This window comes from Hemitrygon akajei, chromosome 3 (genome assembly GCF_048418815.1).
Source record: "Hemitrygon akajei chromosome 3, sHemAka1.3, whole genome shotgun sequence".
In the NCBI taxonomy this organism is placed as follows: Eukaryota; Metazoa; Chordata; class Chondrichthyes; order Myliobatiformes; family Dasyatidae; genus Hemitrygon; species Hemitrygon akajei.
This window is the reverse complement of record NC_133126.1, coordinates 76,281,962-76,309,055: the sequence shown is the minus strand read 5'-3', so window position 1 is coordinate 76,309,055 and position 27,094 is coordinate 76,281,962. Positions and strand designations below refer to the sequence as shown.

General features: G+C 40.7%; 1 protein-coding gene and 1 long non-coding RNA gene across 21 annotated transcripts in view; one reads left to right on the top strand and one right to left on the bottom strand.

Moving 5' to 3' along the window:
- The window catches only part of LOC140725128 (gephyrin), a 598,333-nt gene extending 594,834 nt beyond the window's left edge, over positions 1-3,499 (top strand). For all 20 annotated transcript variants that reach the window (XM_073040176.1, XM_073040167.1, XM_073040183.1 and 17 more), the window contains 2 exons: positions 417-513; positions 2,551-3,499. In XM_073040176.1, coding sequence (XP_072896277.1) covers positions 417-513; positions 2,551-2,684 — 231 coding nt within the window. In that variant the 3' untranslated portion in view covers positions 2,685-3,499. The remainder of the gene's footprint in view (positions 1-416; positions 514-2,550) is intronic.
- Positions 1-26,525, bottom strand: part of LOC140725131 (uncharacterized) — a 30,214-nt gene extending 3,689 nt beyond the window's left edge. Inside the window, exons 1-3 of the long non-coding RNA XR_012098271.1 lie at positions 26,433-26,525; positions 25,528-25,661; positions 6,517-6,591 (exon numbers count right to left, since the gene is read on the bottom strand). This is a non-coding gene — a long non-coding RNA (uncharacterized lncRNA). The remainder of the gene's footprint in view (positions 1-6,516; positions 6,592-25,527; positions 25,662-26,432) is intronic.
- Between the last annotated feature and the right edge of the window lie 569 nt (positions 26,526-27,094).

The following is a 27,094-nucleotide window of genomic DNA, read 5'->3' as shown; positions in this document are numbered from 1 at the left end:
TTTGGGTCAAAATTCTATATTAGGATTGAAACATTGACTACTTCTCCTAAACCACTTGCTGATCTTTCATCAAAGCCAACACAAGTGATCTTGAGTAATAATCAGCAAGACGGTTCAAAACCCCTTATTATCTTAATTATAGAATGACATGGAGAGTCTAATTTGCAATGTCAATTTTTGTGCATTTATTATACTCATCATCCTATTTTATATATTTTATGTTGAAGTTCTTCCTCTGTGTTTTAAAGAGTGCAAATTATGCAATATAATGTGTGCACTTGATATTTTAACTCCCTCCCTGGGGCCATACATGATTTTCATGTAGAAAGATATATAGAATACATTCCTGATTTTATTCATCTGTTTTATGTGGGAAAGTTAACAATCAATTTCTTTTTAATTCTGTCATTCTACAGTTGTCCTGTGATGTGAAGCTGGATCCACGGCCTGAATACCACCGCTGTATTCTGACTTGGCACCACCAGGAACCATTGCCATGGGCACAGAGTACAGGTGAGATGTTTGAAACAATTATTAAATAGTAACTTGTATTTGAAAATAACAATATATCATGTGATAAGGGTTTCACTAAAGTAGTATGACAGATGTATATAGTTTTGTACAACAATATATTGTACAGTTATTTACCAACTTGAAAAATATAATAATTGTCCTTTTTTGCCACACTTGGAGAATGTTCTAATTAGCAAAAAAAAATTTCCTTGTGTGTCTTCATTTCTGGATACAATCCACATACCCAAAGGCAGGATGGCCAGATATACCATTTCTCAAATGTGCACAATGATGCTGAAGTCAAACAGTATACAATATTCTGTCTATTATTTATAGGCACAGGCTGGTGTAGTTCTTTGAAGCACATTGGGAAGAGTCTTTGCCAGTGACAACCTATCAGTTTGATTTCTGAACAGTAATGATATTATGCAGTGTTAATAATCACCTGACTTATTTATTTGGTGAGCAAGTCTAGGACTGAGAGTTGATATAGTTCTGAATTTTCATTGAATTACGTATAATTTGGTGATACAATATGGGCAGTACAATTTGCCAACTGTTATATGAAAAACATAATATACACTTCCATTCATTGTAAGTTCTATGCCATAACATGGAGCCAAAGAAGTAACTACTGTTCTTTATCTTGTCTTGTCATTGCCAAATGATTGTTTGGCAATCATTGAAGAAAAATTTAGAGTCAAACGTGCAAACATTAGTTTTAATATTATTAAATATTACAAAGACATTAAAGTATTTATTGTGTTTAACCTGTGTAAAACAATCTTCATTAAAAACTGAGGTTGACCTGAAAAATGTTGAAGAATCACATGTACTCAGATAGAGTGGCTCTGTTGATTTTGGCTGTTGCCTTGAAAGCCCTGTTAAAGAAAGTGTGAGGTAGGAGAGAAGTCCAGTGTCTACAGTAAATCGGCAGGCCCTGTAAGCAAGCACTCAACAGGCAATGGAAGTGAATAATCACCGAGCTTCTTGCCAAGAGTCAAACTCCTAAAAACATTAAGAATTTTAATATAATTAAATCATTGAATAAATTTTAAGTACCACATCATAGTAACTGTACCACTGGCCTCAGCCACTGTTGATGAACATCCTCACTATACTCTTACACATTTAGCAATACTGCATGTGCATCCCAGGCTGCATTTACTGTCAACTGTTCCACCAAGACCCTCACCTCACACAATTGAGAGGGACACATTTCTCTCTCAATTGTGTGTTAAGTTACTCAAAGTTAAAGTTATGTGAGGGAGAAGCTAACCATAGCAGACATGGGCATCTTTGTATGCTAGCCCCATAGAATAGTTTGTACTGCCCATTGTTCAGGTGTCCTGTGCTGAGACCATGGCCAGTGACAGAATTGAGACCATGATGGTCTCTGATATCCTGCCTCCCATTCATCCATTATCTCTTCTGATTTACAAGTTGCCTTGATGCCCCTCTTCTTTTCCTCACCCCTCATCATAATATTATCTTACCTCAAACTTCTGAGGTAGTGCAAGGAAAAGATACTAGTGTTGAGATCAGAACATTATTCAGTTGCAATAACCAGCTGAGATTCTGATATCAACTACAACTTAGGGGAAAGCATTCTCTAAATTTCCCTTGGTTCTCTAAAGTTTCTAGTAAATTGAAAATGAAACCCTGCTTGCTGCCATAAATTGTCTGAAAAATTCTGGAATCCATTACTGAGGAAGTGATAGCTTCCTAGGTCTCTCCCAGGAGCAAAGATAATTTGCTTCCATTTCTCCTCTCTGCGAGGTGATTAATGAAATCAATGTGAGACCTGTAGGTATATAGGAGCAAGGGCTGCTCAGCAAGACATGTGCATAGGAGGTTTGGGAAGTCAAAGGCAAATTTTTTTTTTTGCCATTCCTCCACTGCCAATAAAGGTGAAGGGATGTTAACCTGGAACATTAATTCACATGCTGCCTTGAGTATTTCCATTATTTTCTGTTTTGTACCATCTGCAATGATTTTCTGATGGATTTTTAAAATTATGTTTTGCCTTTTCTGCAGGGAATCAGATGAGTAGCCGTCTGATGAGTATGCGAAGTGCCAATGGACTGTTGATGCTACCTCCAAAGACAGAGCAGTATGTGGAGCTCCATAAGGGTGAAGTGGTAGATGTCATGGTGATTGGAAGACTATGATGTCAGACAAGAGGAGGGTTGGTGCATGTCTACATATCATTGACTGTATCCCGTAATGGAATGGCACCATTAGTTTTTAATGATTTGGATAAAATTGACCAATGTTGTTGATTTTGAAGTAATTTCAAAAAGGAATCAGATAAACTAAATGAAACACGAGAGAGAAAGAAATCCATTGAATCCATTCTGTATCATACCCAGGGCAAAGTTTCTCTTTCATTACAGTTGCTTTGTGTGTTTAATGCCAGGTCTAATAGCAGTAGCTTTTGATAGACAGCGGTAGGTGCCTGCTAAACTTGTGTTTTCTCATCTTCAGATACAGATACTTATGCTACTAGCAAGGCTGTCTGCTTACTTTATACCAGCTTAGATAAACACAGCTATTATCCTTATTAGTACGCAACATAATTGCTTCACAAAGAGCTTTGCTTGTTCTTTATCTTGTATCTTGTGTTCATGTGCTCAGTGCCAAAAGCAGAGTGGCTGAAGTGGACTGGATTGGTATATTACCCTCCCAGTGCCATTGACAGGGAAATTTCCCAGAAGCCACCTGTCTCAGCTGACCACCTAGTTGGACAGGAATTGGAAAACTTTCATTTGAACAAAGAAATTGCTTCCTTAAGTGCTGACAGCCTTTTTACCAATTTAAAAAAAAGTGTACAGTAATACAAAGATTGATATTGTACAGATAATAGTGTACCAGCAAATCATGTGGTAATTCCTAGCAATGAAAGACATTTAACAACACTGTACCATAACATTTTCTGTAATGATATTAAATATTAATAAAAATCCTTGATCATTGTTAAAATTTATCTGAGAAGATACTCAATGTTTTTAAAAGAAACTTATTTCTTGCTGTGTTTGTGCCGTAGTTACATTGTCACGGTGCAATTTGGAAAATAGCTTTGAAATTTTACACTCAATAAATCTGTTGTTTTTTTATTGTGCATTGCTATTAAGGAACAAATTCTGCAATGTCGAAAGAGGTTAAAGGCATTATGACCATGGAAATGTCTACAGTTCATCAATCTCCCCTTTATATCATGAACCAAATGCCATTTTGCTTTTGTGACAGGTTAGCTATGTTGGAACATCTGATAATTTTTTTAAGAACTTACACTGGAAGAAGGGGAAGATTACTCCTTTAATTTCATAGTTATCTCTGTTTGTCTAATATTTGTTTGCATAAATTATCTATAATCTACAAATTCACTGGTTAATTTTTGTCTAATTTCAGTTTTAAATTATTGGATTATTATTGTCACATGTACCAAGGTACAGTGAAAAATTTCTCATGCATACCAGTCACACAGATCAATTCATTACAACACTGCATTGAAGTAGTGCAAGGTGAAACAATAACAGAGTGCAGAATAAAGTGTTAGTTACAGACAAAGTGCAGTGCAAGTAAACAACAGGACACAAAGTCATAATGAGATAGATTGTGAGGTCAAGAGTTAATTTTATACTACAGGACCATTCTGTAGTCTTATCGCAGTGGAATTGAAGCTGTCATTGAGCCTGCTAGTACATGCTTTCACACCTTGTATCTTCTGCCCAGTGGAAGAAGGGAGCAGAGAAAATGTGCAGGATGGGTAGGGTCTTTGATTACTTTGGCTGCTTTAATGAGGCAGTGAGAAGTGTAGGCAGAGTCCACGGAAGGGAACACATTATGGAATTATGTGATGTGAGCTGCGTCCACAACTCTCTTGTTTCTTGTGGTCATGGGCAGAACAGCTGTTGTACCAAGACACGAGACTTCCAGATAGGATGCTTTCTGTGATGTATCAATGAAATTTTGTGAGGGTCGACGGGAACAGGCCTAATTTCTTAAGACTCTTGAGGAAGTAGAGGTACTGGTGAGTTTTCTTGGCCTTGCCATCAACGCGGTTGAACCAGAACAAATTAATGATAATGTTCACTCCTAGGAGTGTGAAATTCTCAACCCTCCCAAACTCAGCACCATTGATGTAAACAGGAACATGTGTACTGTCCCCCTTTCTGAAATCAATGACCAGGTCATTCAATTTGCTGTTATTAATGGAAAGGTCATTGCCATGACCCCATGTCACTAGGATCTCTATCCCCTTCCTGTATTCTGACTTGTGTATTAAGGTACAGCCTATTATGGTGGAATCATCTGAAAACTTGCAGATGGAGTTAGAGCAGAATTTGGCCACACAGTCATGAGTGTACAGGGAGTAGAGCATGGCACTGAGGACGCAGACTTGCGGGGGGCCAGTGCTGAGAATAATCAAGGTAGATGTGTTGCTGCCTATCCTTACTGATTTCAGTCTGTTGGTCAGAAAGTCAAGGATTCCATCTACAAAGAGAGGTGTCAAGTCCCAGGTCTAGGAGTTTGGAGGTCTGTTTGCTTGATTTATGGTATTGAATCATAGTCATTAAACAATAGCCTAACAAAGGTGTCTTTACTCTCTTAGGAGATTGCATCTGCTATAGACCTGTTTCAGAGGTAGGCAAATTGCACTGAGACGAGGTTGTCTGGGAGGCTGGAGTTGATGGGTGCCATGACCAGCCTTCAGAAGCACTTCATGATGGTGGATGTCAGAGCCACCAGGGAGTAGTCTTTGAGGCAGATTACTTTGCTTTTCTTAGGTACCAGGATGATAGTGGTCTTAAAGCAGCTGGGAACCTCAGACTGAGGCAGGAAACATCCCTGCTAGCTGATCAGCACAGAATCTAAGGGTATGATCAGGAACACCATCCAAGCCTAATGCTTTTCACAGGTTCATTGTCTGGAAGACCGATCTTATATTTGCAATGGTGACTTTGGATTCAGATGAATCGGAGGCTGTCAGGTGAGTAGTAATGTTCCAATCTCCTTGTCTTCAAAGCATACATAGAATGTATTAATTTCATCAAGAAGGGACATGCTGGTGTCAGTGATGCTGCCTGATTTCATTTCGTAGCCACAATTGACTTAATTTTGTATTGATATTGCCTCCTGGCAACCCTAATAACTTATGGAGGTTGTTTCTCCTTTCCTTCTACATGTCAGGGTCACCTGATTAGAACTACACAATTAATTGATCTCCCAATTAATCCATGGTTTCCAGTTTGAGACACCAGGATCATCCACTTTTGTACATAGTCCTCAACAACTTGCTGATGATATCCATGAGGCAGTGACATTCATCCAGATATGGCTGTAGAATCTTTAAATATGGACCAGTCTACCACCTCAAAGCAGTCGTGTAAAGGCTCATCTATTTCCTCAGACCAGCACAGTACATCCTTCTTTATTGCATCGTCATATTTCAGCTCTTGTTGGTATGCGAGGAGAAGGGAGTATTGTCTGGTCATTTGAGTTACCAAAGTTTGGGGTGGGGGTGGGTTGGGTTAGCTCAGTAGGCAACTTTAATGGTTGTGTAATGATGGTCGAGGAGGTTTGGAGCCCTGGCGGTTTGAAGATGAGCTGGTAATTTTTTTGGTAACAAACTCTTGGAAGTTGGTTTGGTTGAAGTAACCAGCAATGGTAAATAGGGCTTCACAGTATCTCGTTTCAACACTAATCATGGAACATAGCTCATTGAGTGCAGGCTTCATGTCCACCTTGGGTGAGATGTAGTCTACCATCAGACTGGCTGAAGTGAACTCCTGTGGCTGGTAGTATGGGAGACATTTCATCATTTTATATGGGAGATATTTCAAGTAGGATGAGCAGGAACTCACCAGGGCCGTCATATGTAAGCACCATGAGGATTATTTTAAAATTTCAGTTTTTTAAGCCTTGGAAAATCCAATACCATTTAATATCAGTCTAAATATTACAATGATGAAAATTTTCTCATTAATGAGTTCTACTCACAGGTTCAGTGGATAAGGATAATTCCACAACATCTATCCATGGAGCATTGCTGTTTCACTGACTAGTAGAACATTCCTTCATGAGAGAAAATTGTATTAACAAAGAAAAGTACAGTGATAAATTTTAATTAAGAGAATGAGAGTTGCCACTAGGAACTAAGTTTTAAAGGGATACATGACCTGGTCATGTTAGTACACAAATCTTTAGCAGTGGCTGTAGTTGAGAAGGTCACGTTAAAAATGTATGTAGAATCATTCACTTTTTATATTGACTACCAAAGCAAGAGTTCCCCTTGTACTTACATCTTATAGATATGTACGGTTACATCTCAGCTGATATGGTGTTCAATCCTGTACCACACTGAAGAAGAATGTCATGGTCTTACTGTGAATACAGAGAGAGATATGGGTCTTCAGTAATGTGGAAATACCCAGTGGTTTTCTTTCAAATTGAGATAATTAAGCAGATGTTTAAAATCTTGTTTTGATATAGTATATTAAAATAATCCTTCCTCTCAACAGCAATACCGGTACCTGGAAGCTACATATATAAAGTGATTGACAAAAGGAGCCAGACAAAATGTGAGGAAAATTTTAAATGGAATTGGAATTGATTTATTATTGTCACATGTATTGAGGTGCAGTGAAACTCTCATCTTGCATACTGTTCATACAGTTCAAATTATACCATAGTGCATTGAGATAGTACAAATGATGAATTGGTGCAAATTGAAATGCACTTTCTAAAAAGAAAAGGGAAGAAGATTGAATAATAACATTCAAAATGGAATTATACAGGGAAAACATTCAAAAATGGAAGTAGGAATGCAGAACTCAAGGCTAATTTGGTAGCTCTATCAAATAGAGGTGTAACAGATGCTGGATTTTGGTGCAAGAAACAATTTGCAGGAAGAACTCAGTGAGTCGATTGCAATCTCAAGAGGAAAGGAATTGTCAACATTTCAGATTAAACCCTGTCCTGATGCAGAGTTTTCACCTGAAACATCAACAATTCCTTACCTCCACCCCTCAACAAATCCTGCTCAACTTGATGAGTTCTTCCAGCAGATTGTTTGTGTCTCTCAAATAATCAACACACCGTGGATCAAAGTGCCTCATGCTTTCTTTATTTCTCACAACACATGGATTTTCCTTGTATTTGTGGAATTTCCCCTTGCACTTAGTTCTATATGAAGTATTCTTGCTCTTTTATCAAACAATTCCTGTAATCAGTTATAAGGAGGAGAGATTAGACTGCATGGAGGGAGAGAGAGTTTAAAAGAAGAGTGCAGGGACAGTCAGCACATTTTGTGCACTACAGTTCCTGAAAAGACTCTGGATTGCGCGTTTTTAAGCACCTGCAAAGATGCAATTAAAAAAAAGTTAGGTTTAAGTGCAACGGCCATTGTGTGAGTGGGCCAGTGTTAGAGTGGGGAGTTAAGGCTTTGGTTCATTGAGGCTTCAGTGAAGAGAGGTGTTGGGTGTAGGTAGATTTTTTTGTTATTAATTCTTTCTTTCTTATTACACATTTAGGGCCATGGGGAGGCCAGACAGGACAGTGGAATGCTCCTTTTGTGGGATGTAGGAAGGCAGATCCCTGACAGGTCTCTGGCACTGAGTCTGGCTTTGTAGCCCAGAAGGGAAGTGGGGAGAAGAGGCAAACTGTAGTGCTAGGGAATTTGTTGGTTAGGGGAACAGAAAGGAGGTTCTGTGGATGAGAACAAGATTCCTAGATAGTATGTTTCCTCCCAGGTACCTGGGTCAGGGACATCTGGGATCCAGTACACAACATTCTTAAGTGAGAGGGTCAGCTGCAAAAGGCTGTGGTCCACGTTAGTACCAATGACATAGGTAGGAGGGTTGAAGAATTAAGGGAGTTAAGTTCTAATTTGAAGTTCAGGAACTCCAGGATTGTGATCTCAGGATTGCTACCTGTGCTAGTGAGGTCAGCAAAAGGAAGATCATACAGTTTAACACCTGGTTAAGGAGATGATGGAAGAGGGAGGGCTTCAGATTTTTGGATCATTGGGCTCTCCTAGTGAAGGTGGGGTCTGTAGAGAAGGGATGGTTTGCACCTGAACTGGAGGGGGACTGATATCCTGCAGGTAGATTTGCTAGTGCTGCATGGGGAAAAGGGTGGGGGTAACATTTAAACTAGAGTTGAGAGGTTGAGCATGCTGTGACTAATGTTCTGAGCTGCATATATTTCAATGCAAGGAGTATTGTAGGAAAGGAGGATGAGCTTAATGCATAGATCAGTACATGGAATTGTGACATTGTAGCCACTAGTGAGTCTTGGTTGCAGGAAGGGCAGGGCTGGCAGCTTAATGTTCCAGTATTTTAGATGTGATAGTGCAAGAAGGGTTAGAGATGGAGGAGTGGCATTACTAGTTAGGGAAAATGTCATGGCAGTGCTCATTCAGGACAGACTGGTGAGACTTTTTAGGTAGAACTGAGGAATAAGAAATGTATGATCACGTTAATGGGATTATATTATAGACCATCCAACAGTCCATGGGGTTTAGAGGAGCAAATTTGTAGAGAGATTGCAGACTGTTGCAAGCAACATAAGGGTATGAGAGTAGCTGATCTTAACTTCCCATATATTGACTGGGACTCCCTTACTGTGAAAGGGCTGGATAGGAAAGCATTTGTCAGACGTGTTCAGGAAAATTTGATTGATCAGTACATAAAAGTCACAACTAGAGAGAGAGTGATACTAGTTCTCCCATCAGGGAATGAGGCAGGGCAGGTGACAAACATTTGTGCAGGGGAACTCATTGCATCTAGTAATCATAATACCATTGGTTTCAAGGTAATTAGGGATAAGGATAAGTCGGTTCTCAGGTTGAGATTCTAAATTGGAGAAAGGCAATTTTGATGGTATCAGAAAGTATCTGGAAAGTGTGAATTGGGACAGGTTGTTTTCTGGCAAAGGTGTACTTGGTAATTGGGAGGCCTTCAAAAGTGAAATTTCGAGAGTAGAGTTAGTATGTTCCTGTCAGAATCGAAGGCAAGGACAATAGGTTTATGGAACCTTTGTTCCATAACTCAAGAGACATTGAGGCCCTGGTTAAGAAAAAGAAAGTGCATAGCAGATATAGGCAGGTAGGAATGAATCAAATGTGGTACTTGAGGAGTATACAGGAAAACATCAGGAGGACTAAAAGAAGGCATGAAGTTGCTCTTGCAGATAAGGTGAAGGATAATTCTAAGGATTTATACAGATAGATTAAGAGCAAAAGGATAGCAGCAAGGGACAAAATTGGTCCTCTCAAAAATCAGAGTGGAGCCAACAGTGATGGGGAGATCTTAAATTAATTTTTGTATCTGTATTTAATAAGAAGACGGACACAAAGTCTATAGAAGTGAGACAAAGCAGCAACAAGGTCATGGACCTGATACAGATTACAGAGGAGGAGGTTTTTGCTGTCTTGAGGCAAATTAGGATGGATAAAGCCCTGAGGTCTGACAAGATGTTCATTTGAATGCTGGGGGAGGATAGTGCAGAAATTGCAGGGCACTGAGCAGAGATATTTAAAACATCCCTGACCATGGATGAGGTGCCAGAGAAGGTAATGTTATTCTGTTGTTTAAGGAAGGCTCTAAGAATAAGCCAGGAAATTATGGGATGGTGAGTCTGGCATCGATACTGGGAAATATATTAGAAGATATTCTAGGGGACCAGATATATAACTATTTTCAGAGCAGGAACTGATTAGGGATAGTCAGCTTGAACTTGTGTATGTCTGACCAATCTTATGGAGTTTTTCAAGGAAGTTACCTGGAAAGTTGATGAAGGTAAGGCCGTGGATGTTGTCTACAAGAACTTTAGCAAGGCCTTTGACAAGGTCCTACATGGGAGGTTAGTGATGAAGGTTCAGTCACTTGGCATTCAAGATATGGTATTAAATTAGATTAGATGTTGGCTTTGTGGGAGAAGCCAGAGAGTGATAGAAGATGGTTGCCTCTGACTGGAGGCCTGTGGTTAGTAGAGTGCCACAGGGATCAGTGCTAGGTCTGTTGTTGCTTGTTATCTATATTAACAATCTGGATTATAATGTGGTAAACTGGATCAGCAAATTTGTGGATGACACCAAGACTGGAGTGTAGTGGGCAGCGAGGAATACTATCAAAGCTTGTGGCTGGATCTTGACCAACTGGAAAAAGGGGGTGAAAAATGGCAGATGGAATTTAATGCAGACAAGTATGAGGTGTTGCACTTTGGGACGACCAACCAGGGTAGGTCTAACATAGTTAGCGGTAGGGCACTGGGGAGTGTGGTAGAATAGAGGGATCTGGGAATATAGATTCATAATTCCTTGAAAGCGGTGTCACAGGTACTGTAGATAGGGTCATAAAGAAAGCTTTTGGTACATTGACCTTCAAAAATCAATGTATTGAGTACAGGATTTGGGGTGTTATGTTGAAATTTTATAGGACACTGATGAGCCCTAATTTGAAGTATTGTATGTAGTTCTAGCCACCTACGTACAGGAAAAATATCAATAAGATTGGAAGAGTGCAGAGAAATTTTACAGGGATGTTGACAGGTCTTGAGGAAAAGGTTGAATGCATCAGGGAAAGAGTGAACTTAATTCACTGGAGCATAGGAGAATGAGGCAAGATTTTATAGATGTATACAAAACTATGAGGGATATAGAGAGGGTAAATGCAAGCAGATTTTTTCCACTGAGATTGGGTGAGAATACAACTAGAGGTCATGGGTTACGGGTGAAAAGTGAAATGTTTAAGGGGAATATGAGGAGGAACCTCTTCACTCAGAAGATGGTGAGAGTGTGGAAAGAGCTGTCAGCACAATTGGTGGATGCAGGCTCAATTTCAACATTTAAGAGAAATTTGGATAGCTACATGGATGGGAGGGCTATCATCCAGCCACAGGTTGAACGGACTTGGCAGATTAATGATTCAGCACAGATTAGGTAGGCTAACGATTATGTTTCTGCACTGTAGTGTTTTGTGACTCTAATATTACTATTCAATTGCTGTTTTTCTTTTCAGCTACCTGAGAATGGAAATTGAAAACAGCAACTTATGTTCTGGAAAGCCATATTACAATACTTCACTTGCAGCTCCTCATTCTGTATCATTGTGCAACGTGGAAGACCACACAAGGAAAGGAAAACATTTTCAAAATATTAGAATCAGTTAGTAAACAATTAGGGATTAGAGGCTAGACTAAATAAAAGGAAATAAGAACAGTACAAGAAATTGAAGCAGAAATGGGGTTTCTGATTCAATGCTCTGATTTAGTTCAGATCGTGAATGACCTTTTACGTTATCATTACTTTCCTACACTAACCCATATACTTTGGCTGTCTTAGAGTCATAGAAATTTTCAGCATAGAAACAGGCTCTTTGGCCCATCTAGTCCATACCAAGTCATTTAAACTGCCAGTCCCATTGACTACACCCAGGCCATAGCCCTCCATACCCCTCCCATTCATGTGCCTATCCAAACCTCAAACATTGAAACCAAGCTCACATGTACCACTTACGCTGGCAGCTCATTCCACACTCTCATGACCCTGAATGAGGAAGTTTCCTGTCATTTCTCCCTTAAACATTTCACCTTTCACCCTTAACCCATGGCCTCCAGTTGTTGTCCCACCCAGTCTCAATGGAAAACGTCTGCTGGCATTTACCCTATATATACCCCACATTATTTTGTTTACCTCTATCACATCTCTCAATCTTCTGCTTTCCAAGAAATAAAATCCTAACCTAAACAACACACTGCAGCATCGGCAGACTTTCTCATGTTTATGAAGTCCTAACCTATTCAATCTTTCCTTATAACTCAGGTCCTCCAGGTCCCTACAACATCCTTGTAAATTTCCTCTTTAACCTTATTTACATCTTTTCTGTAGGTAGGTTACAAAATCTGCACCCAATACTCCAAATCAGGCCTCACCAACATCTTATACTATTTCAACATAACATCCCATCTCCTGTACTCAATACATTGATTAACGAAGGCCAGTGTGCTAAAAGCTTTTTTCACAGCCCTGTCTACCTGTGCTGCCACTTTTAATGAATTATGGACCTGTATCTTCCTGCTGCCTTAACAGTGATAAGGTCCTCTTGACCTTGTTTACCACCACATCAGCCTCCACAACTTCCATCATCTCTAACGGGAACCTATGCCTAAACATATCTTTACCTCCCCCTCCTCCCACCTCCACTTTCCACAGGGATCACTCCCTCCATGATTCCCTTGTCCATTCGTCCTGCCCCACTAATTTCCTTCCCAGCACTTATCCCTGCAAGCAGCCTTAGTGCTACACCTATCCATACATCTCCCTCACCTCCATTCAGGTCTCCAGGCTTCCAGGTGAGTCAGCACTACACCTGCAAATCTGTTGTGTCCAATGCTCCCAATGCAGCTTCCTCTACATTGGTGAGATCTGTCATAAATTGGAGGACTGCTTCGTCAAGCACCTCTACACCATCTGCCACAAGCAGGACTTCCCAGTGGCCAAACATTTTAATTCCCATTCCAGCGTGTCAACCCATAGCCTCCTCTTGTGCCAAGATGAGTCCATCCTCAGGATGGAGGAGCAACACTTTATATTCCATCTGGGTAGTCTCCAACCTGAGAGCATAAAAATTGGCTTCCCCTTCTCTTAATCAAATTTATCCCCTTCCATTCCCCACTCTGACTTTTTACCTCTTCTCACCTGCCTATTACTTCCCCCCCGAGTCCTCCCTGGTCCTTATCTTTTCCATACACCTGACTTCACCGATCATCTTCCAGCTATCCTCCTTTCCCTCCACCCACCTTTTTATTCTGGCATCTCCCCTATTCCTTCTCAATCTTGACGAAAGATCTTGACCTAAACAGGCATATGCTGTAATATTTGTTGACCTTGCGGCAGCGGTACAATGCAATGCATAATAATAGAAAAAGAACTCTGAATTACATTAGATATTTATATATATATATATATATAGTGCCTTTAAAAAGTATTCATCCCCCCTTGGAAGTTTTCATGTTTTATTGTTTTACAATATTGAATCACAGTCGATTTAATTTGATTTTTTTGACACTGATTAACAGAAAAACTCTTTCATGTCAAAGTGAAAACAGATCTCTACAAAGTGGTCCAAAATTAATTACAAACATGAAACACAAAACAACTGATTGCATAAGTATTCACCCTCTCCTCCTCCCCCCTCCCCCCAATATGACACACCAAATCATCACTGGCACAATCAACAGGTTTGAGAAGTAATATAATTAGTTAAGTGGAGATCTATTTTTGGAGATCTATATGCACTCAAGGTGCTTCAATTGATTGTAGTAAAAATACATCTGTAATACCCATCAGACTAAATGCTATGTTTGGCATAAGACAAACACACGTCATCAAAAACACACCATCCCTACCATGAAACATGGTGGTGGTTGCATCATGCTGTGGGGATACTTCACTGCAGCAGGCCCCGGAAGGCTTGTGAAGGTAGAGGGTAAAATGAATTCAGCAAAATACAGGGAAATCTTGGAGGAAAACATGATGCAGTCTGCAAGAGAACTCCGACTTGGGAGAAGATATGTTTTCCAGCAAGACAATGACCCCAAACATAAAGCAAAAGTTACACAGGAATGGCTTAAAAACAACAATGTCCTGGAGTGGCCAAGTCAGAGCCCGGGCCTCAATCCAATTGAGAATTTGTGGTTGAAAGGGGTTGGTCACTAATGATCCTCATGCAATCTGACAGAGCTTAAGCAGTTTTGTTAGAAGTATGGGGAAAAATTGCAGTGTGCAGGTGTGCAAAGCTGATAGAGACCCATCCACACAGACTCAAGGCTGTAATTGCTGCCAAAGGTGCATCTACTAAATACTGACTTAAAGTGGGCGAGTCCTTGTGCATCAATTATTTTGTGTTTTATGTAAAGTTTCACTGCTAATGTAATGGTTTCTCTATAGCAGCAGTGTTTGGATTATGACTAGAGATGACAGAGGCTTTGGAGTGTGTGCCATCCAGTGAGATGCGTGTTGTTTCCTTCTTGTATGTCTGAAAGAAGGTATTCATGGTCTTTTGTCAGCAAGAGATGATGAGATAAGACACGAGTGGAGAGAGTTGGTAGACCACAGGATGGAGTGGACTTGGAGTGAGGGTCCAGGAGTCGATGACACTCGGAGGTGGTCGATGGGGAATGAATGGATAGACAACTGTGAGCTTCAACATATGCATTAGTCTGTTTCATTAAAATGGGCCCGTTTTGTTTTCTTTACAAACCCTCTAGTCCAATTAAGAATTATAAAGCTAAATTGTTTAATTGCATATGGTGTACTGTTTGTTATTTCATGGTACTGGTTTGTAACAGGAAAACATCACGCAGTGTCCACACAAACAAGATTTCAAAAGTTTGGTGGGCCAGAGAGTGTTTTTCCCTAGACTAACACAGCCCACTGAACCTGGGGTGGGGGGGGGGGGGGTGGGGGGAGGTGGTTACATTTATATTTGTAATTAATTTAGATCACTTTGTAGAGATCTTTCTTCACTTTGACACGAAAGAGTCCTTTTCTGGTGATCAGTGTCAAAAACAGCCAAATTAAATCCACTGTGATTCAATGTTGTAAAACAATAAAACATGGAAACTTCCAAGGGGGATGAATACTTTTTATAAGCACTGTATATTAAATAGTTAAACAAGTAGTGCAAAAATAGAAATTTTAAAAAGTAGTGAGATAGTGTTCTGGGGTCCATTCAGAATTCAGATGGCAGCGGGGAAGAAGCTGTTCCTGAATCATTGAGTGAATGCCTTCAGGCTTCTGCACCTCCTCCCTGGTAATGGCAATGAGAACAAGGCTTGACATGCCTTAATGGGGGTGATAGGGGTCCTTAATGATGGACACCATCTTTTTGAAGCATCGCTCCTTGAAGATATCCTGGATAGTACAGAGTCTCATCCTCATGATGGAGCTGACTAAGTTTACAACATTCTGCAGCTTACTTTGATCCTGTGCAGTTGTTCCCACACTCCAGATGATGATGCAGCCAATTAGAATGCTCTCCACAGTACATCTGTAGAAATATTCAAGTGCTTTTAGAGACTTAACAAATCTTCTAAAACTCCAAATGAAATATAGCTGTTGGGCCTTCTTTGTACTGCATCAATATGTTGGGTCTAGGTTGGACCTTCAGAGATATTGACACCATGAAATTTAAAATTTCTCGTCTTTCCACTTCTGATCCTTCAATAAGGACTGATGTGTATTCCCTCATCTTAATTTCTCTGAAGTCCACAATCAGTTCCTTGGTCTTACTGATGTTGAGTGCAAGGTTCCACGCAAATACCTGATATATCTCACTCCTGTGCACTGTCTCATGACTGTCTAAAATTCTGCCAATGATGGTTGTATTGTCAACAAATTTATAGATGGCATTTGAGCTGTCCCTAGCCACACAGTCATGGGTGTGGAGTAGAGCAGTGGGCTAAGCACTCATCCCTGAGGTGCACCAGTGTTGATTGTGTGTGTTGCTTCAGTATTCCTAGATCCCTTTGTTCTAGCACACACTGTTTAAGACCTACTCTGATAAGTCCTAACAAAGCACTTGTCTGCATTAAGTTCCAGCAGCCATTTTCAGCCTATTTTTCCAGCTGGTCCAGATCCTAATGCAAGTGCTGATCATCTTCCTCACTGTCCACTGCACCCCCAGTCTTGGTCTCATCCACAAATTTGCTGTTCCAGTTTACCAGATTATCATTCAGATCATTGATTATAGATGACAAACAACAACAGACCCTGTACCAATCCCTGTGGCACTCTACTAGTCACAGGCCTCCAGTCAGAGAGGCAACCATCTACTACGACTCTCTGGTTTCTCCCACAAAGCCAATGTCGAATCCAATTTAATACAGAAACATAGAAAACCTACAGCACAATACAGGCCCTTCAGCCTACAAAGCTGTGCCGAACATGTCCTTACCTGAGAAATTACCTAGGGTTACCTATAGCCCTCTATTTTTCTGAGCTCCGTAACCTGTCCAGGAGTCTCTTTAAAGACCCTATTGTATCTGCCTCCACCACCATCGCTGCCAGCCCATTCCATGCACTCGCCACTCTCTGCGTAAAAAACTTACCCCTGATATCTCCTCTGTACCTATTTCCAAGCACCTTAAAGCTTTGCCCTCTCATGCTAGCCATTTCAGCCCTGGGAAAAAAGCCTCTGATTATCCACAAGATCAATGCCTCTCATCATCTTATACACCTCTATCAGGTCACTCCATCCTCCGTCGCTCCAAGGAAGAAAGACCAAGATCACTCAACCTATTCTCATAAGGCATACTCCCCAATCCTGGCAACATCCTTGTAAATCTCCTCTGCACCCTTTCTATGGTTTCCACATCCTTCCTATAGTGAGGCAACCAGAACTGAGCACAGTACTCCCGCAGCAGCCTTGAGTGTCTTATGGACTCAGACCCCAAGATCCCTCTGATCCTCCACACTGCCAAGAGTCTTACCATTAATATGATATTCTGTCATCATATTTGACCTACCAAAATGAACCACCTCACACTTTTCTGGTTTGAACTCCATCTACCACTTCTCAGCCCTATCAATGTCCTACTGTAACATCTGACAGCCCTCCAACCTTAGTGTCATCAGCAAATTTACTAACCCATCCCTCCACTTATTCATCCAGGTCATTTATAAAAATCACAAAGAGAAAGGGTCCCAGAACAGATCCCTGAGGCACACCACTGGTGACCGACTTCCATGCAGAATATGACCCGTCTACAACCACTCTGTCAAAGACCTTGCTGAAATCCATATACAATACATCTACTGCTCTACCATCATCAATGTGTTTAGTCACATCCTCAAAAAATTCAATCGAGCTCATAAGGCATGACCTGCCTTTGACAAAGCCATGTTGACTATTCGTAATCATGCCTCTCCAAATGTTCATAATCCTGCCTCTCAGGATCTTCTCCATCAACTTACCAACCACTGAAGTAAAACTCATTGGTCTATAATTTCCTGGGCTATCTTTACTCCCTTTCTTGAATAATGGAATGACATCCGCAATCCTCCAATCCTCCGAAACCTCTCCTATCCCCACTGATGATCCAAAGATTTTAGACAGAGGCTCAGCAATCTCTTCCCTCGCCTCCCACAATAGCCTGGGGTACATCTTGTCTAGTTCCGGTGACTTATCCAACTTGATGCTTTCCAAAAGCTTCTGCACATCCTCTTTCTTTATATCTACATGCTCAAGCTTATCAGTCCACTGTAAGTCATCACTACAATCACCAAGATCCTTTTCCGTAGTGAATACTGAAGCAAAGTACTCATTAAGTAACTCTGCTTTCTCCTCCGGTTCCATACATACTTTTCCACTGTCACACTTGATTGGTCGTATTCTCTCTAATCTTATCCTCTTGCTCTTCACAAACTTGTAGAATGCCTTGGGGTTTTCCTTAATCCTGTCCGCCAAGGCCTTCTCATGGCCCCTTCTGGCTCTCCTAATTTCTTTCTTAAACTCTTTCCTGCTAGCCTTATAATCTTATAGCTCGATCATTACCTAGCTCAACTTGATGCCAAGCAATTGAATCTTCCTGACCAACTGGCCATGTGGAACCTTGTCAAATGCCATGCAGACTACATCCACTGCCTTGCCTTCATCAACTTTCCTGGCAGCTTCCTCAAAATAGCTCTGTAAGATTACCACCCTATAATCTCCTGGTTATTTTTAGAGTCTTTCTTAAAAAACAGAATATCATTAGCCATCCTCCAATCCTCCAGAACCTCACCTGTCACTAAGGATGATTTAAGTATCTCTGCTCAGGCCCATGCAATTTTTGCACTTGCCACCCACAGGGTTAGAGGGAATACCTTGTCAGGCGCTAGGGATTTACCCGTCCTAATTTTCCTCAAGACCTCTAACACAACAAATACCTCTTTTTCTGTAATCTGTTTAGGCTCCATGACCTTGTTGCTGCTTTGCTTCACTTCTATAGACTCTGTGTCCATCTCCCAAGTAAATACAGATGAAAACAATGTGTTTACGATCTTCCCCCATCCCTTTTGGCTCCATGCATACATTACCATTTTGATCTTTCAAAGCACCAATTTTGTCCCTTACAGTCATTTCTGCTCTTAACTTATCTGTAGAATCCCTTAGGATTCTCCCTCACCTTGTCTGCTAAGTCAACCTCATGCTTTCTTTTAGACCTCCTGATATCTTCCTCTTACATTTCTAATACTCCATTAAGCATTTCATTTGATCCCACCTGCCTGTACCTGCTTTGCACCTCCTTTTTCTCTTACCAGGGCATCAATATCTCTTAAAAACCAAGGTCCTAAACCTGTTATCATTGCCTTTTATTCTGATGGGTATATACCAGCTTTGTACTCTCAAAATTTCACTTGTGAAGGGCTCCCACTTGCCAGAAAACAGCTTGTACCATTCCACTCTCACCAGATCCTTCCAGATACCATCAATGTCGGCCTTTCTCCAGTTTAGAATCTCAACCCTCAGACCAGACCTATCTTTTTGCATACTTACCTTGAAACGAATGATATTGTGACCACTAGATGCAAGTGTTCTCTTACACAAATTTCTGTCACCTACCCTGTCTTATTCCCTAATAGGAGATCTAGTATCAGATCAAGTTGGGACTCTATGTACTAATTAAGGGAACTTTCCTGAACACATTTGACAAACTCTTTCCCATGCATCCCCTTTACAGTATGGGAGTCCCAGTCAATATGTGGAAAGTTAAAGTCACTTACTGTAACAACCTTGTGTTTTTTGTGATCTGCAATCTCTCTTCAAGTTATACACAACAACAAAAAAATCATACAGTAACTGGGCCTCCAAAGGATAGAGCAATCTAGATATTCATCTATCAATGACTAAGTTTTTTTCTGAATGGCCACCTCATTCTTTTGAGACTGTAATTCCTGGTTAAACACTTCAGACAAGAACAAACATGATCCCTGCATCTATCCTGTCAAAACACAAAAAAAAACTTCTATGAACATCATAAAATTTTGATTTATTATATTTGGCACCATTGTGCACATTATTAATATAGATTGCGAACAGTTGACACACCAGCACCAATCCCTGGAGCACCTCACAAATCACAGCCCTCAAAATAAAAATCAATTATCCACACCCTCTATATTTTATCTGTTATTCAGTCCTCAGTTAATTAATTGGACAATTGGTTAATGTGTGCAGCCACATTTATTTGTGTCACTGTGCTGTTTAGTTGGGACTGGAGATTTGCCACACAAGTTCTAACAAGCATCAGTCATGTGCACTTGTTAGACACTGTACTATGTTTAGAGTGAATAGTTTTTAAATAGTGTCAGTTGCATGTGTTTTGTGTTCAAAAAGCACTGCTTTTTGTCACTGTTAGTGAGAAATTAGCAGTAAAACAACTCAGAACTGTTTTGCTCACTGCAGTTTCATACATCCAGACTTAGAGATGCCAGAAATGGCTGGCAGTGAAAATGAAACAATTTTGCTACTTCAACAAATTAGGAACCTTGAAGAATTTGAAGGCATCAACAATCATCTTGAATATTGCAATGGAAATGAAGATTTGCAGGATGCAATCGTCGATAGCATTAAATGAAAGCAGTCCATTATCTGCACTGTGTTTGCCCTAATTTTAGAAACATAACATAGAAACAGAAAACCTACAGCTCAATACAGGCCCTTTGGCCCACAATGCTGTGCCGAACATATACTTACTTCAGAAATTACCAAGCGTTACCCATAGCCCTCTATTTTCCTAAGCTCCATGTACCTATCCAGGAGTCTCTTAAAAGACCCTATCGTATCCACCTCCACCACTGTCACCGGCAGCCCATTCCATGCACTCACCACTCTCTGTGTAAAAAACTTAACCCTGACTTCACCTCAGTACCTACTTCCAAGCACCTTAAAACTGTGACATCTTGTATTAGCCATTTCAGCCCTGGAAAAAAGCCTCTGACTATCCACACGATCAATGCCTCTCATCATCTTATACACCTCTATCAGGTCACCTGTCATCTTCTGCCGCTCCGAGGAGAAAAGGCCGTGTTCTCTCAACCTATTCTCATTAGGCATGCTCCCCAATTCAGGCAACATCCTTGTAAATCTCCTCTGCACCATTTTTATAGTTTTCACAACCTTCCTGTAGTGAGGTGACCAGAACTGAGCACAGTACTCCAAGTGGGGTCTGACCAGGGTCCTATATAGCTGTAACATTACCTCTCAGCTCTTAAACTCAATTCCATGGTTGATGAAGGTCAATGCACCATATGCCTTCTTAACCACAGAGTCAACCTGCACAGCAGCTTTGAGTGTCCTATGGACTCAGACCCCAAGATCCCTCTGATCCTCCACACTGCTGAGTCAAACCATTAATACTGTATTCTGCCATCATATTTGGCCTACCAAAATGAACCACCTCACACTTACCTGGGTTGAACTCCAACTCCATTTTATTCATTTTAACACTGAATGAATTCCTCCGTCAATAACTATCAGGAGTTTCAAAGTATTGTGGTACCATTGGTAGTGTTCTAATGTGTTCTGTATTTCATTTAAATACATAATATGTTAGTCTTTTTATACCTTTTTAACTGTTTCCATGAAACTTCGGCTGCTGCTAAATTTGGCTAAAATGTATTGGTCCTGATGTGTCCCAATTAATCAGAATCCACTGTGTGTTATTATAATTTTATTTAATAACCTCCAGTGTGGCACATTATTGAAGTACTTCAAAAATACACCACGTCCACTGGTTAGGCCTTACCTATTCCACTAGTTACATTCTCAAAAAGCCCTAAAAGGTTCAGTCAAGCATGACTTCCCTTTCATGTTGACTCATCCTAATCCTATTATTATCTTCTAATTGTCTAGTTAACACATCTTTCATAAATTAAAACATTTATCTTACAACCCATCCCAGTTTCACTCTGCCTCCTCCTCCAGTAGCCTATCATCTCCCTTATGGTTCTGCCTCCTTCTACTACCCATAGTGATTTCCCCTTGTATTCCTTCTTCACCTTTCCTGCCTATCCCCTCCCTGCTTCCCCTTGATCTTTCCCCTTACTGGTATTTCACCTGGCACCTACCAGCCTTCTCCTTCCCACCCTCCCCCTACCTTCTTTATAGGGGCCTCTTCAGTCCTGATGAAGGGTCTCGGCCCGAAACGTTGACTGTTCGTTTCCAAGGACGCTGTCCAACCTGCTGAGTTCCTCCAGCATGTTGTGCGTTTTGCTTTGACCACAGCATCTGCAGAGTATTTTGTGTTAACATTGCTGGTTGAAGGCCATTTGTCAAAAATGAACAGAAAAAGCAAGTTAGCTGAGGTAACAGAAGGTGAAGGAGAAACAATGGGTGGAACAGAGGCAGTGTCAGTAAGAGGATGGGCAAATATTGAATGAACAGTGAAGTTTCTTTGTGTAATGTGTCACTAATCTGGAAAAACCTGGATGATGTTGTATCATCTGGACTACTGTGATGTGCTAAGCAAGCCAAAATACACAAATTTAAAAATGGGGGAGAAGAATAACATATATATAAATAGCCATTCCTAATGCAATCAAAGAGGAAGAGCAAATTAGTGAATTCAATACTGAGCCCAGATGAAAAATGAAGTGATGGCCCTACTGTAAAAGTCTAGGAGACCATAGACAGAGCGGTCAGAATAGAAATCGAGTTCTGAATTAAAGTGGCCGTCAACCAGAAGTTCAGTCAATCCTGCCGACTGAAAAGTGATCACCCAACTTGCATTTGGTTACTCCAGTGTGGAGGAAGTCACATAGTGAGCACCAGATACAATACACTAACTTGGGAGAAGTGCTATTTGCTTCATGTAACATTATTGTTTCCCAGGAAGGAAATGGATGAATGCTGCCTCTCCTCCAACCGTATGGGAAGGTAACATGAGGCAGGGAGTGGTGGCGATGGGACAGTGAACTAGAAAATCACAAAGTGAATGTTCCCAGTTAAATGTAGAAAGAGGGGGAGAAGGGAAGATGTGAATAGTCATGGGATCCTGTTGGACCTGACAGAAATTATGAAAAATAAGTACATCAAATCTTTGTTCTGTTTTGGTGATAAGGGGTGAAATCAGAGTTGCAGGAAATAGAAGAAATGAAGTTGAGAACTCTATCCACGTTTCAAGAAAAGGGAGACTATTTCAGAGACACCAGAGTGGAAGTGCTTGTCATTGGAACAAATGCAATAGAGATGAAGAAACTACAAAAAAGAAAAGGCATTTATACAGAGTGCAGAGTGAGAGGATGTATAATTAAATAAGCTGCAGGAGTCTGTGGGCTTGTGAATGATATTAGTAGCCAGCCTGTCTCCTGAGGTAGGAAATTAGAAATCCAAAATATGGAAGGAAAGTGACAGAGATGGATCACATAAATGTGAGATCAGGGTAGAAATTGACAGCAAAAGTGATAAATATCTGCTTATTTTGTATTTCTACCATCAATGTTAGGCAAAGTGGGTTTTCAGTTCCCTGTTTTTTTTGTTTCTCGCTCTCTCTCTCTCCCCCTCCCCCTCCTTCCTTCCTTCCTTTCTTTCTTTCTTAAAGATTAGGGTTGCAAAGGCAACTTTCCAATCAATGCCAGTTGTGGAAGGTGCATCTACTATCTCTATCTCCATCTCAATCAAAGCCTTGGATTGTAGGTTATCAGCTGCTGGTGATTTATCGGTTTTCAGTCCCATTCACTCTTACAATTTTTTACTGTGTGAGATACAGTTTATTTCACCACTAAACATGTTGTTCACCATTATCTGTCTTGCTAAATACAAGACAGATACAGATACAAAATATTTGTTTAATGGCTCTGCTATTTCTTATTCCTTAATATAATTTCTCCTGTTTGTTAACTAACAATAATCTTTTCTTTTTTATATTCATAAAGAGACAAACAATTTTACGTTGTTTGTGTTCTACTTTCCATTTTCTCATCAATTTCTTATTCCTCATTTGCTGAAATCTGAAATTTTCCTAATTATTAGGTCTCCTGCTCTTTTTCACAGTATCATTAGCCTTTTCTTTCATGTAAGCCACGACTAAACCACTGTACTTATGAGGATTTTGTGTATATTAGTACTTATATTTACCATTTATTAATAGTTATTATGGCTTGTTTACTTACACACTTTTTAAAGCAGTTTACAAATCTACCACAGCCAACACATACCTCATAGCTTTGTAATTTATTTTATTAAGAAATCCTGGTAAACTGAAACATATTTGCATAAAATGTGCAAAAAAATTGTCCATTTTAGTATATATAATCCCACTAGTTTAGAATGAGTTTGCATTAAGCACTCTTATCAACCCATCCAGAGCTGACTGAAGTACATGTAAGACAATCACAAACAAGCGAAAATCTGCAGATGCTGGAATCCAAGCAACGCACACAATATGCTGGAGAAACTCAGCAGGCCAGGCACTATCTATGGAAAAAAGTAAACTGTTAACTTTTCATGCAAGACCCTTCATCAGAACTGGAGAAAAAAGATGAAAAGTCAGAGTAAATAGGTTGAGGGGAGGGGAGGAAGAAATACCAGGTAGTAGGTGACAGGTGAAACTGGGAGAGGGGGAGGGATGAGGTAAAGAGCTAGAAAGTCAATTGGTGAAAGAGACAAAGAGCTGGAGAAAGGGGAATCTGATAGGAGAGCACAGAAGGCCATGGAAGAAAGGAACGGGTGAGATGCACCAGGGGGAGGTGATGGGCAGGTAAGGAGATAGAATGAGAGAGGGAAATGGGAATGGGGAATGGTGAAGTGGGGGCATTACTGGAAGTTCAAGAAATCAATGAACAAATGTTTGTACATGTCATCAGGTTCAAGGCTACCCTGACGAACTATAAGGTGTTGCTCCTCTAACCTAAGTGTGGCCTCATCGTGACAGTAGAAGTGGCCATGGACTAACATGCTGGAATGGGAATGGGAAAAAGAATTAAAATTCGCTTTTTCTGGCGAATGGACCATAGGTGCTTGGTGAAGTGGTCTCACTGATATACAGGAGGCCACACCGAGAGCACCAGATACAGTATATGACCCCAACAGACTCACAGGTGAAGTGTCGGCTTGCATGGAAGGACTGTTTAGGGTCCTGAGGGAGGAGGTGTAGAGGCAGGTGTAACACTTGTTCCACTTACAAGTATAAGCGGCAGGAGGGAGATCAGTGGGGAGGGACAGGATTGAGGAGGGAACTATCCCTTGGAAAGCAGAAAATGGGGGGAAGGGAAGATGTGCATGGTGGTGGGATCCAGTTGGAGATGGCAGAAGTTACGGAGAATATGTGCTGAGCACAGTGGCTGGTGGAGTGGTAGATGAGGACAAGGGGAAATTATCCCTGGTGGGGGGCAGGAGGATGGAGTGAGGTCAGTGTTGACGGTGGAGGAAGGAAAGCCCCTTTCTTTGAAGAAGGAGGACATCTACTTAGTTCTGGAATGAAAAGCCTCATCCTGAGAGCAGATGCAGCAGAGATGGGGGAGTTGAGAGAAGGGGATGGCATTTTTACAAGTAACAGTGTAGGAAGAGGTATAGTTCAAGTAACTGTGAGAATCAGTGGGTTTATTAAAGATATCAGTAGATAAGCTGGCTCCAGAGATAAAGCCAGAGAGATCGAGAAAGGGGAGGGAGATGTTGGAAATGTACCAGTTAAATTTGAGGGCACGGTGGAAGTTGGAGACAAAGTTGATGAAGTTGACAGGTTGAGCACCAGTGCAGTCACCAATGCAGCGTAGGAAAAGTTTGGGAGTGGTACCAATGTAGACTTGGAGCATAGACTGTTCCACGTAGCCAACGAAAAGGCAAGCATAGTTACATGTAAGACAATGTTTGTGCAAGGAATGATTGCCACACTTTTTGGTGTCACATGGACATTCTTCCAGTAGCTGATGTTAATTTCTGGGTTATTCATGCTTTTTGGCTCAAACCAATGACTTCTCAGTATTGTTTCCCAATTACATCATGATTTTAGAAGAAGTTTCATTACCTGTGAAACACTCTGGTTCCGTCGGCTGCGTAAGTCTAGGGAAAACAATCTCCGGCCCCACCACACATGGGAGATTGAAGCACGAACTCACCCCAAAACCCTCTGTTTGTGTGGATGCTGTGTAACTTGTTACCCTGTTACAAATGAGTGCCAAGAAATAACAGACAGTACACTGCATACAATTAAAAGATTTAGCTTTAAAAGTCCTAAAGAAAGAACAAAAGAAAGAAAAGGGCCCATTTTAATGAAACAGTCTAATGTGCACAAGTTGGAGCTCACGGTTTTCCCGTCGCCAATCCTCCATCGATCTCATCCCGGGCTTCGTTGAATCACGGCCCCGCTCTGGGTTGAATCCTATGACCTCTTCTCTCTGGCATCTTCTCTCTTCATCTCTCTCTAACAAAAGCCCCCAACCCCAGCCTTAGTGTCCCTCACCTGAGAAACCTCTTAATCTGACCATCCTAATTGGATGTCACATAATTCTCCTATCTCTTATCTCCAACAGTAACCCAAACATAAGCTGAGAAACAAGTAGCTTGCAGAGAACAGCACAAAATGAAATACAGAACAGCATAACAGTAAAAAATATGACCAGGGAATTACTCCTATAACTCGCTGGAAAGCTGACTGTTGGCATTTGTGATACATTAAGGCAGAAAGAGCTTAAAAGAGAAGGATATATACAAAGGGGATTTCAAAATGTAAACTTTAACCAGGACAACATTTGCAAAATGCTCACTGATTGTTCCAAGGCATTCTCTTTTCAAGTTATGATCACGTAGGTTGCTTCTAAACATTACATGTTTTCTGGCCAAAGTCATACAAGAGAAATATCAACAAACCTTAGTCTATGTGTCACCATACTTGCATTATTTCACCCCCTTTACCTGTAGCTTCTCATATACCTGTTTGGCAAGTCTTTGTCAGTACATTCCAGACAAACAGGGAAGCCACACAAGCAGCCCTGCGGTAGATCTCCAGCACACATACATTAGCAGTTAAGTAAATAAAAATGCTGGTAGGCTATTTAACTGTTGAACATTGCCAATTAATATAGGTTAATGATAAATAGAAGAATCACAGGAGAGTGGGTATTGCGAAGTGTAGAGAATAATAATGAGGGAAAGATCACTCATTAGATTTTTCTCCTGAGACCCATGAGTCAAATGGCTTTCTTGCGTGAAAATCGATAGAGTCTGAAGCTGTTATTAGAATTGCATTTCAGTTTCTTAATCCAATTTATGAAGTTCAGCTCCAATCTTATTGCTGTGTTGTTCACAAATGTATCAAGCAATAGTGGTTCTTGCAATGGCTAGAATAGCCAACACTTCTCACCTTTTCCCGATAGTTACAGAAACATGATGCACCTATCCCACAACTTCACGCATACATTTCCAAAAGTGCAGGAATCCATTGATAGCAACTAATCTAGTGTGGTTTATGATTCTCCCCCAATCTCACCTTTGCGCTTTACCTGTGACCCACTGCATTTCCCCAAGTTGGCCATGTATCTAAAAGCCGGATCTGTAAACTTCATCAACTTCTCCCAGTAACTCCAGTAAGCTGC